At 42.7% G+C, this 14122-nt stretch overlaps 1 protein-coding gene across 1 annotated transcript; it reads right to left on the reverse strand.

Annotated features, from left to right (window-relative positions):
* Window positions 1-2107: 2107 nt before the first annotated feature.
* On the reverse strand, window positions 2108-13691 carry THOC3 (THO complex subunit 3). Its single transcript, XM_081135769.1, has 6 exons — window positions 13340-13691; window positions 12161-12317; window positions 10398-10602; window positions 6689-6850; window positions 6270-6370; window positions 2108-2900 (listed from the first exon to the last, which is right to left on the reverse strand). Exons 1-6 carry the CDS (start codon window positions 13604-13606, stop codon window positions 2737-2739), a joined length of 1056 nt encoding a protein of 351 aa, XP_080991895.1. The 5' UTR covers window positions 13607-13691; the 3' UTR covers window positions 2108-2736.
* Between the last annotated feature and the right edge of the window lie 431 nt (window positions 13692-14122).

Raw genomic sequence — 14122 nt, forward strand, 5'->3', positions numbered from 1 at the left:
GTCTAACTGCCTCTGACCAGGATGCACTGCGCTAGCCTCCCGACACACTCTTCCAGGAACAACCCCCCACTACACCACCTGCTGCACAGCCTGACCCTAAACAGGTGAGGGTGAAGGGAACAATCCTCAAGGCACACACATACACCTCACACAAGCTCACCATTTGGCAGGTTTTCTCTTTCCCTGGATCTAATGTCACCAAGAATCCAGGATCTCAACAAAAGAGATGACATAATCATAACCATTTCTTAGCCTGATGTGTAATTCAACACAGCAACGGGTCGCTGGCCCAGCACATGAGACTTTTCCTGCCAACTGAAGTCTAGATCAGGGCTGACCTTGCCACCCACTTCTGGTTTGCTGGTGTTTGGAGTAGTGACTATCTGACAGCCCTAGCATTACTGGATAATAAATGGCCACAGATGCTTATGAATGGCATCCTTCCTCTCTAAACTAGAAATCTCAAACCACAGGGGCTCCCAGGTTTGGGACAGATCATATCATTTCTCCAGGAAGGAACCCCTCCAGGACTCTGAAGCCAAACAGAAATGTAAGACCTTGACAGTCAGTGAAGGTGACCACAGCCAGAGCTCTTTCTTCACGGGGGTGTTTTCCTATTGCTACAAGTGTCCGTCCTACTAGCTGAAAGCCACAGATCTCGTTTGATAGGCGGCAGGGAATACATTACACAAACCCAGAGAAAAAAATCCACGTGGATAGAAGAGAAGGGAACCAATCAAATATCAAGAATCTAGACCAAACCCTTAGCATCTGGTTCTGATGCGGACAGACGTAGAAGCACGGCAGCAACCACAGGAATGACAAGTAATTGCAAAGACAAGAAACAGTGCACCAGAGTTTACTCCCAGTGACGTGAACACTGAACCTCTGAAATAATGACATGGCATGTCGGTTGGCAAATGAAAAGACCATTTTTCAGAAAAGGTGGAAGCAGGGGCTGTTCTGGGGGCTGGAGGAAACACTACTGAACCTGAAGACTGGGCTCAATCAATCAGGCACTACCTGGGCCAGGAGCTGACTGCTCAGAGCCATGGTAAATTGAAACGCACATGAAAACAGAATAGCCATTGCAATAGAAGGCTCCTAGATCTGAACACTGTCACTGAATGGGTACCACTGAGCAACTTAAACTCCCAGAGGTAGGAAAATGATAGTAATACCCAGCCTCAGAGGTTATCACAAAACTAGAATAACAGCTGATGTAAAGTGCTCATTACAGACCAGACACAGAGGGAATGGCCGATAATGGGTCACTAAGACTCAATGGGTGGTTACAATACTGCCCAACACAGTGCTGAGCACCTTGCACGACTATCTTGTCATACTTGATTTGTCTTCTAGATGTTTCTAAAGCTACACATGCTTTTATGTATAAATATGAGCATAGGAAAACTCCTAGGATATACACTAAAAGGCTAGGAATATGACTTTTCTTTTTGCTTACCTGCTTTTTCCAAAATTTTCTACAAACATTGCTTAATGAGGTATAGTACTATTTTATGCTGAAATACATTAAAATGTAACAAAAATCAAAATATTACTCACAAGAAAGAATTCCCTGCATGAGCCTTTTCTCTTAAAGGCAAGAGCTAAGAAAGCTGTGCTCTCCCTGAGAAGCTGGCCTGTGCTTTCCTTTTTAATGAGAATCAGCCAATTTATCCCTACCTTCACTTTGCCACCAGGAAGGGCAGAGTCAGAATTTTAGTTCAGTCACTGGATTAGCTTATTCTTTTCATGTTTCCATTTTAATTTCCCCAGTCTTTACTTTCTATTCTAATTTATATTTCTTAACCTGATTTTGTAGTTCTTATTTTTATATTTTACTACTTTTCCCAGTTTTTATCATAAATTTGAAAACCGAGGCCAGGTAGACACACACATACATACAAACAACTGCCCACTTAAAAGGACTGCCAATGACTGTGCCACGCACTTCACATTTTGTCCCTGCATTTCAGAGTTCTTGGGTTAAGACATCAAATAACAGAATTACAACTTTAAACTCTACTTGAGGGTTTTTTTTAAATGCAAAACTGCAATATCTCCCTGTAATAACATAATACCACAATTTTAAAAGTTCTAGAAGTCTCATAAGAAAGTCAGTTTTATTATTCAATTCTCAAAATTACATGTATTTCTTTAATTATAAAAAGTTTCCATCCCCAACTCACCTTTTTTTTTTAAATTTATTGATTTAGAGAGAGAGGGAGAGAGGGAGAGAGGAAGGGAGAGAGATAAATAGAGAGAGACACACTGATTTGTTGTTCCACTTATTTATGCATTCATTGGTTGCTTCTTATATGCGCCCTGACAGGAGATCAAACCCGCAACCTGGCGTATTGGGACAACACTCTAAACAACTGAAGTACCCGGCCAGGCCCCCAACTCACCCTTCTTCACCCACCCTCCAAACTGGTATTGTCCAAGCAGAAGCAAGTCCAGTGAAGCCCACCCTATGCCCAAAAGCAGGACAGGAGATCCCCGGAAGACAATCTGATGCTGGTGTCATCAGCCACACCGCAGAGCTCTCATGCAGGAGAGAAAGAAAAAGACAGCTAACATGACAAACAGGAAGGCAACTGGAATGGGCAGCCTGAAAAAAGACTTTTATAATTTATACCAATGTACAAATATGGTAGGTAGGTGCACACCAACTGGGAGAACAGACCAAACTAATTTTAGTTCAGTCTGTCTCCCTAGGTCAGGTCCTCCTAATCAGGAATCATTGGGAAGCCCAAACAGCTTCACAGTTCCTGCTTCCCGACTGCTGTCATATTTGCCATCTTTGTCATCACAGGCAAATGCCAGCAGAGGCCTTTTGGGGTGCCAAGCCACAGTGAAGGTCGGGGACTCACACTGCACCTCCCATAGCTTGTCTCCTATAAAAATCAATATAGAGAAACCAATCAATACATTAATAAGAGACCACACTCATTAAGTACTTAGCTCTATTAACTCATTTAGCCCACTTAATAGTCCCCTGAGACAGATACAATCATTACCCCACTTTACAGAGAACACTGTGGCACAGAGAGGTCACAAGCCATTTGGTGGCAGAGCAGGATCTGAACACAGACCGGTTAATTTAAGAGCCTATGCTCTGTCCCCCTGTTCTACGCTCCCTGGGAAAACTTAACAGCAGCTGATGTTTGTTGAGCACCCTTATAAATCACATGGACTAAACTTTCTTTCCATAAAGTATGAGAACCCAGCAAGACAGGTAATGATTTTAAACACCATTTTATAAAGAAATGGGTGACTTAACAGGTAAGTCGCACAGAGTCACGGGTAAGTCACACAGAGTCAACACATGAAGTCAATCTGTTTCCAAATCGCAGATCTATCTATTAAATCTCAATGCCTTCTAATAACAGTAACACAAGCTCTTTTTCCCAAGATTTCATTCCTCCTACTTACTGAAATAAAACATGATTTTCTAAAGCTGTTATTCTTTTAATCCTGCTTAACTTCTTTCAACTTTAGGATTAAGATTAATGTAGTAAAACAGAATGTGGTGCCAATTAAAATTATAGAATACACTCAAATTATATACTTCAAACTAGCCAACTATATGGTATGTAAATTATATTTCAATAAAGCTGTTTCGTGTGTGTGTGTGTGTGTGTACGTGTTGTGTGTGTGTAGGAAAAGAGAGAAAGGGAGGGAGGGAAGGAAAGAGAAAGAGAGAGAAATTCTACTTCTGGGACAGCTAACCACTCTTTATGATGCTAGGATCTGGCAGCCCACATCTCTATGTCTGAGCAAAATTCTGAGTTACAGAGACACAGAGAATGGTTTCAAAGCATGCTGCTTCTCCTTCGTTTCTCTTTAGGCCTTAAACTCCACATCATTTGAAATGGGATTGATAAAGAAATGTACATAGTTCAAGAGAACCAGGGTAGACATGAAGAGGCCTAAAATGTTTCCCAAACAACCATGTGGCTTCATAAACTTTAACATCTTCTTAGTTTATTGGAAAGTTTAATCTTTGAATGTTAAGTGCTGACTGTGACAATGACATTACTATTCCAGACCATCAAAGTTCCAACAGACTTACGCAATGTGTATGGGTGTGTCTGAAAAGCTGAAAATTAAGTGGGCTGTATTAAAATGAGGTTCTATGGCATATGCTATCAGGAATAAAATTTAAATTCCTACTTTGCTTTACATTTAACCATTAAAAATATGTAGGATACAAAATTATACCTAATATATGTTTTCAACACCAGAAAAAATTATATGTATGTAGGAGGAAAAGACAGGCCGAAAAAAACATGCTAAAATGTCAGTAATGATTATCTCTAAATTATGGACCTCTATGTGCCTGTTAATTTCTCCTTTATATTTGTTAGCATTTTCTGAATATTCTATAACGAGCATGTATTACTCTTACTTTACAAACTACTACGTGAAGACATGCTTTACTGCATAAAATTCAAACAGGTCAAGGGTACAGAGCAGCACTGTACTACACATCTGTGACAGAAACGTTCCCTACCAGCACTGTCCAATACAGCTCCCACTGCCCATGCAGGGCTACCGAGCCCCTGAAAGGTGTCTAGGGTGACTGAGGAACTGAATTACTAATTTTAACTGGTTTCAGTAATAATTCATGATTTAAATCTATTATTTTTCCCTAATTAAGTCTCCCCCTAATCTTACAAGTCTGATATATGTTCTTCTGAATGTTTTTCCGCCAATTTCACTTCAGGTAATTTACCTAAAGGGGGCACCTCACATGCACGTTGGCTGCCTGCTTTGCTCATTCATCACTCAGTACTGTGCTTGTGCATCTCCCATTTCAGCATCGAGAGCTAAGTCTTTCTCTTGGCACACTGTAATCTGGATATGTCACAACTTATTCATTAGTCCACCATAATAAAAATGTAGACTGTTTCCCATTTATGTATAAAAATGCTGTAAAGTAATATAATTGTGCTTTACTTGATAATCATCTTGCTTTTAATTTTTAACCTAGGCAATAGAAAATATTTTTGTTTAAAACCCAACATGTTAAAAGTATTGTCTAAATAATACTGTATGTCAACTATAACTAAAAAATAAATTTAAAAAATAATAATCTCCAAAAAAAGATATTTGTTAAACTATTTAGAAAAAGTTAATACAGCCACATTTAATATATTCCTGAAAGAGTACATGTGAATTACATCATATTTTACATATATTCGGTAAGGTAGAAAATGAAAAGAAACTTGCTCAAAGATGGCATGGGAGAAACGTACACATACACACTGCTGCTAAGAGCAAAACTGCAGGGACTTTTCTGTAAGGTGGTTGGTCCTTCACAAAATGTGAACACCTTGGACTCAGCAATGCCACTTCAACAGTTTACCCAAAAGGATGACCACATAAGTAAAATGAATTACATAAAGGACACTCATCACGGCATTATTTACAATGGTGCAAAAATCAGAAGCCACCTAATAGTATATACATGAAACAGTACATAGAATGGAATTCTAATCCCACACAAAGTGGCAGAAAGCTCAGCAGCCACCGCCGCATAAACAGCCGTCACATTCTGCAGGTGAGGCGGTGGCCCTGGAATAACAGGCGAGTACCCCCACACCACAGGAGCTGATGGCTGGACCGTGCTCCCCACAGTGGCTTTCTTTAAATCATGGAACTGCAAGTTTTTTACTTCTTCTTTGGAGTTTTCTTTGTGATTTGAATTCTTCTACTAAAGTATCATTATTTCCAAAAATAACTCAGCTACAGTAAAAAATAAAGCTGAGAAAATTCTTTTATAAACTGATTACTCTCCTCCCATTTTTCTGTTTGCAAGTTCTGTTTTGTTGTTTTCAAAGCAAATTACATCTATTTTGATAATTCCTAAAATTAAATATATATATTCACATACGGGCAAACGATAAAAAGAAATATATTGCAATGCTAAAAAAAGAGACAGCAGCTAAATGGTGGGACCACAGGACACCCTTTCTTCCTCCTACTTCCTGTATTTTAAATTTTTCATTATAATGAAAGAATTAAAAGTTAATAAAATGGGAATGTTTTCCTCACTCACGTTCCTTCAGCCCCTGCCTTTCCTAACTCTTCACTCCCTCAGTGCCTGACTCGAAGAGTCATAATAAACTTGTCTTAAGGAAACAAATTCATTTATGCTAATACTGATGGAGTAATGCGCAGAAATGAAAACTCATGACAAGAGAAGTTCTGATGGCCAGAAAGACAGAAGATTTTCACTAAGGTAGGGAGGGTGTAGTTACCTGTCTCTACTTCAGCAATGTCAATAAAATGATCTTCCGATGCTGACGCCAGCATTTTCCCATCATGGCTGAAACTGAGGGTCCTCACAGGCCAATCCAGCCTATAATACAGAGCAGACAAAGGAGAAATTAGAATAACCCAGTAATATAGGGATGTAATGTACAGCATAGAAAATTAGTCAATAATATTGTAGTAACTACGGATGGTGTCGGGGGGTACTAGACTTATCGGGGAAATAACTTTGTAAGGTATGTAAATATCTAACCACTATGCTGTACACCTGAAACTAATATAATATTGAATGTCAACTGTAATTGAAAATAAATTTTTTTTTTTAAATAACCTAATAAGAAGGCACAATTTCACCCAAAATGAAATAAAATTAACCAATAAGGAAAGTGCTGGCAGAGCTGCTTACCTAGAAAAGCACCGAACACACACTAATTCATCTACATCCCAGAGGCTGACCAAAGCATCTGCACTTCCTGTGGCAAAGTACTTCCCCATGGGGTCAAACTTGATACAGATGCAGTTAGAAGGATGGGCGTTGATGGACTGCACAGGCTTCAGCTCTGGGTAGCTGCGAAACAAGACAGACAGCAATCAAATGCGGGAAGAGGACTGTGGTGCTAAAAAGATAATAGGCGACACCGAAGAAGAAAGCCAAAGACAACAGAACAAATATCAAACACTAATTCAAGAAAGCTTTCCTGAAATGCAGATTGCAAACAACATATTGAAACAGCACACCACAAGCCTAAGAATATGAACCCAGACGTGACACAGTAGTAAAATTACTGGATTTAAAGAAAATGAGATTGTCATTAGACCCTTTTGGCAGTAAAACTTTATGCCAAAAGAAAATATAATAACATATTTAAGATACACAAGCAAGAAAATACAAATCAAGGATTTTTATATCTAGCAAAATTGAATATCAATTATAAAGAGTTCAAATAAGCATAATATAATAAAGCATCTATAAGTCTTCTAAGTATATGTTATAATAACTATAAACTCAGGTAATATTGTTCCCATGAACAGTTCCTGGGAAATCTAAACTAGAGAATGAGCTTTGACGATCAAAATGACTAGAGACTTATCAACATAGTGCTGGTGATGACTATTACATACAGTTTCTTGGAGAAACTATATATGGTTTAAAAAGAAGGTATAATATGGAAGGGCTCTATACTGTGACAATATATAGTATTACTTTTCTTTTTTTTTAATGTATCTTTATTGACTTTAGAGGAAGGAAGGGAGAGGGGGTGAGATAGAAACATCAGTGATGAAGAGAGTCATTGATCGGCTGCCTCCTGCATGTCCCCCACTGGGAATCAAGCCCGCAACCCAGGCATGTGCCCCACCAGGAATCGAACCGCCATCTCCTGGATCATAGTTTGATGCTCAACCACTGAACCATGCCTGGCCAGGCTTACTATTTTTTTTTAATGGAGGAAGAATTAGAAAAGTATATGCAAAAAGCAAAATGTACTGTTTTAAGTAATGACACTGGTGGTGGTGGTGGTGGTAGTTATTCCGACGTAACTGTATGTGTAACACGGGATAAAGGTAATAAGTAACCATGGGACATTCTAATTCTATAATCCCCTGCATCTCTGAGAATCAGAATACTCTGTTTGGAAGGAAAGAGATTTGTAACATAGAAGAGGTTTAGTAAAATTCCTGTAGTCCTGAATTTTAATTGGAAGTCATCAATATGAATTTACAGGTATTTTATCATTAAATATATATTTCCCAGCTCTGTCCACCGGAAAGGCCTAGAAACAATGGCCAACCCAGCAATATGGACATTCCTAGCTCCAGTATTATTTCCCAGTAAAAAAATCCAAGGATTTATAGAGAATTTTCTGATCAAAGTTCTGGGGTAGAAAATATACAAGATGAAGCCGAAACACCTTATCATTCCAAAGAGCAAGAAACTAAAGACTACTAAAATTATGCCCCCAAAACTGACTCAGAAATCAATTTAAAGTGGCTCCCACTGACCAATGATGGGGTAATTTGAACCTCAATAAAGATAATAATTACAAAAGATCAAAACACATCTACAATGCTTAAATACCTGAGTCTTTAATGATTCTTTAAAAGAAAAAAAAAAGCCTACCTAGTCATCTTTGAAGATGAAGGGAACTAATTCATTACCCGATGATAAAGGGAAAGAATCAAGCATTTATCCTGCCTTTCCTAAATGAACTATATTCCTGAGTAACCAAGCAGTAGGTGAAAGGAAATGTCTAATATTCTAACAAATAAATAAGCATTATGAAATCATCAAAATCCAGAGTGGGAGAATCTCTACAGGTTAATAGTCTGGTTTTTCAACAGTTAAGTTATAAGTGAAAGAAAGGGATGAAGGAGGACCATCTAGTTTAACAGACTTAAGAAACTTATCAAACCTTTTTAAATGGGCAAAAACTAGAGTATCTAGGGATGCACACTTGGTAGCTAAAACTATAAAACTCAATGCCCGGCCGGGCGTGGCTCAGCGGTTAAGCGTCGACCTAGGATCCAGGCCATCAGGGTTCGATTCCCGGTCAGGGCACATGCCCGGGTTGTGGGCTGCAGCCGATCAATGACTCGTCATTGATGTTTCTATCTCTCTCTCTCCCTTTCCTTTCCTCTCTCTGAAATCAATAAAGGTATATTTAAAAAAAAAAAAACAAACACAAACCAACAAAGTGTTCCTGGTATATCACAAATAGTACATAAAACTAAAAAAAAAAAAAAAAAAAAAAAGATAGTGTTGACTTTTAAGGGGACTGAGTTATGATTAGGATTTTAAAGCCTATGGACTGACTTCTGGGATGGCCAATAAAGTACTATTCTTCGGCCTGAGTGGGGTTATACAGGTGTAATGCATATAATTGTTCATTAAACTACATGATTGTTTTACATGGTTCTCTACATCTGTTTTACTTTCTAATAAAAAGGCTTTAAAAGAAAGTTATAGAATCCCCACAGCCTACAGAATAAAATTCAGGTTGCTAAGCCTAGAAATCCAGGCCTTTCGTAATCTGGTCCCAAATTGTATTTCAACTTTATCTTCCCATTTTTGGACTCTCTCTTCAGATACCTTAACTGCCACTACTCTCAGCAACCCTGACGTACCAACTACTCTCTAAATCGGGGGTGGGGGACCTTTTTTCTGCCAAGGGCCATTTGGATATTTATAACATCATTTGTGAGCTATACAAAATTATCAATTTAAAAATTAGCTATGAAAAAAACTCCTAGATTTATTGACTTTTGAGTTCCATCTGCGGCTGCCTTGCAGGGCCAGACCAAATGATTTCGTGGGCCGGACGTTCCCCACCCCTGCTCTAAATAAATCGTGGTCATTCACACCTGTTTTCTCAACTGTGCAGTTCCCTTTTTCTGACTCTTAAAATTCTACTCATCTTTCAAGGTCAAACTCAGAAACTGTCTCCTTCAACCCACAACTCAAGTTTCTTTCCTTGGGATTCCACAGGAAACTCCTAGCCGCCTTAAAGTAAAACCTATTTCACTCTGCCTTACATCAAGGAGAATAGAAAGGAAGACCTGAATTTCAATTCCACAATTTCATTCATTTAGAGAACAAGTATTTACTGAAATCCTTACTATGTTTAACGGGTACTAGATGAGGCACTAGGGAGTCAACAGTAAACAAGTTAAACACAGTCCCTACCCTCATAAAATTTAAGTCTAATGGAGCATATAGACGCGTAAACTTATGCAATTGCAATATAAAATGAGAAATGTTACCAGAAGATATAAAATAAGCCTCTAACCTTGGGGGGAGGGGGGAGTGTGAAGATGACTTCCCTGGAGGGAATACAATATTTAAGCTGAGACTTTAATGGTACAAACTAGCCACAATTCAAGATGCATCCAGTTTCAGTGCTCACTAGCTGACTAGTGACTCTGAATCCCAAATCCTTACCTATCAAATGGGAAGCACCCCATCAACCCCCCCTAGAATTTCTGTGAGGACCCAGCTCTTTATTACTCTCTCTCCTTTAAGCTCCTTCAGGACAGACTCACATCTAATGCATCTCTGTAACCACCAGAACACCCAGCTGCTAGAGGAAGGACAGTCCCCTCAGCCAGAAGCCCCTCACCTGAGGATGTTGATACAACCATTGCCATTCGTCAGGAAGAACATGTTATTGTCATTGTTCCAGGAGATCTCGTTGACCTCGAACTTGAACTGCTCCTCAGCTTTTGAGCGGTGTGTCTTGGCATCAATGAAGGTCACTACATCATCCTTGTTGCCCACAGCAATGGTCTGCCCGTCAGGGCTCCAGCAGATATTAATGTTCTCCCCTAGAAAACCAAATATAATCAGTAAGATACCCTGTTGGCCCAGAATCCTCCAGAAGTTAATTTTGTTTTCCTAGAAGGAAGGCCAGAGTTACCTCCAGAGTTCATTCATTAAGGTCATAATCAATGGAAGGCAGCTAACACTTGAGGATCAGCAACCATGAGTCAGGCACATTCATCCACAAGTTTCCCCATTTGGTCTTCACAATACTCTATTTGTTAGCAATTCGTTATCCCCATTTTACAGACGAAGAAATGGAAGATAAGAGAGAAGAGCCAAACTGTCAAAGCTTGAAGTAACAGAGCCACCAGGTTTGGCTCCAAAGCCTCATATTCTTACACCAGAATTACCCAAACTCCAGTCATTCACATGCCACTTACACAATTTCTGTCCTATCCATGGAACAGCTATATTTTTCTTTACTGAAGACTTTTCTTAAAATTGACTCAAAAAAAAAGTTTAATAAATTTAGCTTTAATTTAGCAAAAAACTCAATGAACTGGGGTTTTTCCTAAACACTAAAACATATACAAAACTGTGTATATAAACATATATATGGTATGTTCATCCACATAACCCTAAATCACTTATGCATCACCAATTGTATACTTGGGGAAATCACTACATCATTCCACCTACAGGTACAAGTCCTGTCAATCAAGTCCAGTGCCCCACACTGAGCACATCAACTAAAAATTTCATCAACTTTACCAATTCTAAGATGCATATTTTTTCATATTTTATTATCTATGACGCATCTTTTTTTTTTTTTAAACATATCTTTATTGATTTCAGAGAGAGGAAAGGAGGAGGGGAAAGAGGGGATGAGAGAGTCATTGATTGAGGCCGCAACCCAGGCATGTGTCCTGATCGGGAATCGAACCCCGATCTCCTGGATCCTAGGTCGACGCTCAACCGCTGAGCCACACCCGGCCGGGCTCTATGATGCATCTTAAAATGCACTGACTGCATCTCAAAATTTTTAGCGTGCATGGTTATCTGGAAGCCTTATTTCCTCTCCTACTGGCACTTAAAATACTAGTGCATCTTATAATCAATGACAATCCTAATCAATAAAATATGGTAAATTACCTCAAGGTTTATAGGACAATACCTGGTAAATGCACTGCACAACTTCCAGGTCCACCGGGACCATCCAACCTTCAGCCATCCTAGTATATCAGCAGTTTCCCAAATTCTCCACGCCTTTGCACATGCTATTCCCTCCTAGAGCTGCCCTGCCTTCCCACTGCACCTTGACCACTAAATTCCTATGGATACTCTAAGAGTCTGCTCAAATCCTAAGAGGCCCTCCCTGTCTCCCCCAGGCAGACCTAAGCATTTCCACTCTGGGTATCCACTTTATAGACATCTCCACTATAAAATGAACCATGTCCTATTTTGTTAGGTGATTGTTTTTTATGTACTAAAATGTGATGTCCTTGGAGCTCAGGATGTTCCATAACTAGCACCAGGCCAGGAACAGAAAAGATATTTGGAAAACGCTTGTTGAATGAATGTAAGTAGCTTATCTTCCTATTGCCCTCTCTCTGAAGTCACCTTTAGTGTTGACAGTAGCGATGCACTTGGTAGTCCTCACATCCCAGATGCGGATGGTTTTGTCTCCAGATGCAGTGACAAAGAGGTCAGGGTTACTTGGATGCCAACAAAGCTGGTCCACACTATCCCCATGTCCACGATAATTGTTTTCTTTGACCTAAAAGAACAAAATCCAGGTGTCATTCACACATACGTACTGCCTCACATGCAATTCTTTAACTTTATTCAAACCACTGTACCTGTGACCAACAAAAAATTAGAGAACTAGAGAGAGTCCGGTTCTTACAAGCCTCTTTTGCAAAACTCTTGCCAAATCCCCCTTCCCTTCCTCCCCAGTCACCCCCAACCACCCCCAGGCTGGATTCCACATGAACGCCATTACTCTTGCCCACCCTGGCCTGCCGCCTCCTTTCTGGTTTTCCACCCTCACTCTGGCCCCAAGGTTCCCAACTCACCTCATTCCCACAGGAGGGGCGCTATCATAGTCAGAGGGGCCCTCCTCACCACACAGGGACCCCACAACACCCCTAGCTACCCTCACCACACAAATCCTTCCTACCGCTCCCGGCACCCCTGCTCCCCTGCTCCCCGCAGACCCATCCACCCTCCACCACCTGTCTGCACCCTCTCACCTCCACAGGCGGGCAGCTTCACCGCTTCTGACTCCACACTTCCCACACCCCCCTCCTCGCCCCTCACCCTCCCTAACCCCCCCTCTCCCCACCACACTCCCTCCTCGCCCCTCAGACCCCGCCTCCCACCCCACCCCCCTCCTTGCCCCTCACCCCCCTCTCCCACCCCACCTCCCTCCTCACCCCTCACCCCGTCTCTCTCCCCACCGCACCCCCTCCTTGCCCCTCACCCCGTCTCCCACCCCACGCCCCTCCTTGCCCCTCACCCCCCTCCCACCCCACCTCTCTCCTCACCCCTCACCCCGCCTCTCTCCCTACCACACCCCTTCCTCCCGTCTCTCTCCCCACCGCACCCCCTCCTCGCCCCTCACCTCCCGTCCCCTCCCCACCACACCCCCTCCGCTCCCCGCGCCACCCCAGCGCGTGCCCGACGCGCCCACTCGTCCCCGCGCACCCCTCCCCGCTCTGCCCTCCCCGCCCCTCGCCTCACCGCACCGGCTACCCCACAGCCCTTCGCCCTGGCCTGGGCCGGGCCCCGGCAGCTCACCAACCGGTCCTTCTCCAGCAAGAAGACGCTGGCCGTCTTGTCGAAGGACCCCGAGGCCAGACGGCGGCCGTCGCAGCTCCAGGCCACCGAGTGCACCTTGGCGCTGTGCGCCGGGAACTCGCGCGTCTTGCTGTGGCCGCGGAACAGCTCCTGCATGCCGAGCACGTAGCGCGTCGGGCCGCTGCTCACGGAGCACCAGTGGGCCATGGAGCCGGGGCCGCCCTGGCCCAGGGCCGAGGGCCCCATGGCCGCCGCGGGTGCCGCCATGCCGAGCTCCCGCACGCCCGCGCCGCCGCCCCCTCAGTCCAGTCGGCCCCGCCGCCGTCGCCGTCTCAGTCAAGTCGGTCCTGCCGCCGCCGCCGCACGCATGCGCTCAGGAGAGCGGCGTCGCTCCCGCGCAGCCGCACTGGGGCCTCGCCGGAAAAGGACTACAAGTCCCGGCATGCAGCGCGCTCCCGCCTGTGCCTTTTCAAACACGCGTGATCCCGCTTTAAATTCGCTGCAAAGTTAACGATTCTGAGGTTTTTAGGGTTCCTCTTGCCCCCTTACCTACTCCCTGATAGATATATTTGTATCCCTGTTTAATCGAAGACAGAAACCAACGCTACCCTTCCAAAACCCAGCTCCCCATCAGTCAACTGCCTGGTTTCCTGGGGTTGCAGCTCACCGCCCAGCCCCGCCCTTGGCGCAGGAGGCCCCGGGCTTCTTGCTGGACAAGGGCCGGCTGGTGAGCGCGGCCAGCCAAGGGCTGGGGGTTTGGGGGAGGGGTGCTGAGGAGGGGTC

Source organism: Miniopterus schreibersii (genome assembly GCF_964146895.1).
Source record: "Miniopterus schreibersii genome assembly, chromosome: 4".
Classification (NCBI taxonomy): domain Eukaryota; kingdom Metazoa; phylum Chordata; class Mammalia; order Chiroptera; family Miniopteridae; genus Miniopterus; species Miniopterus schreibersii.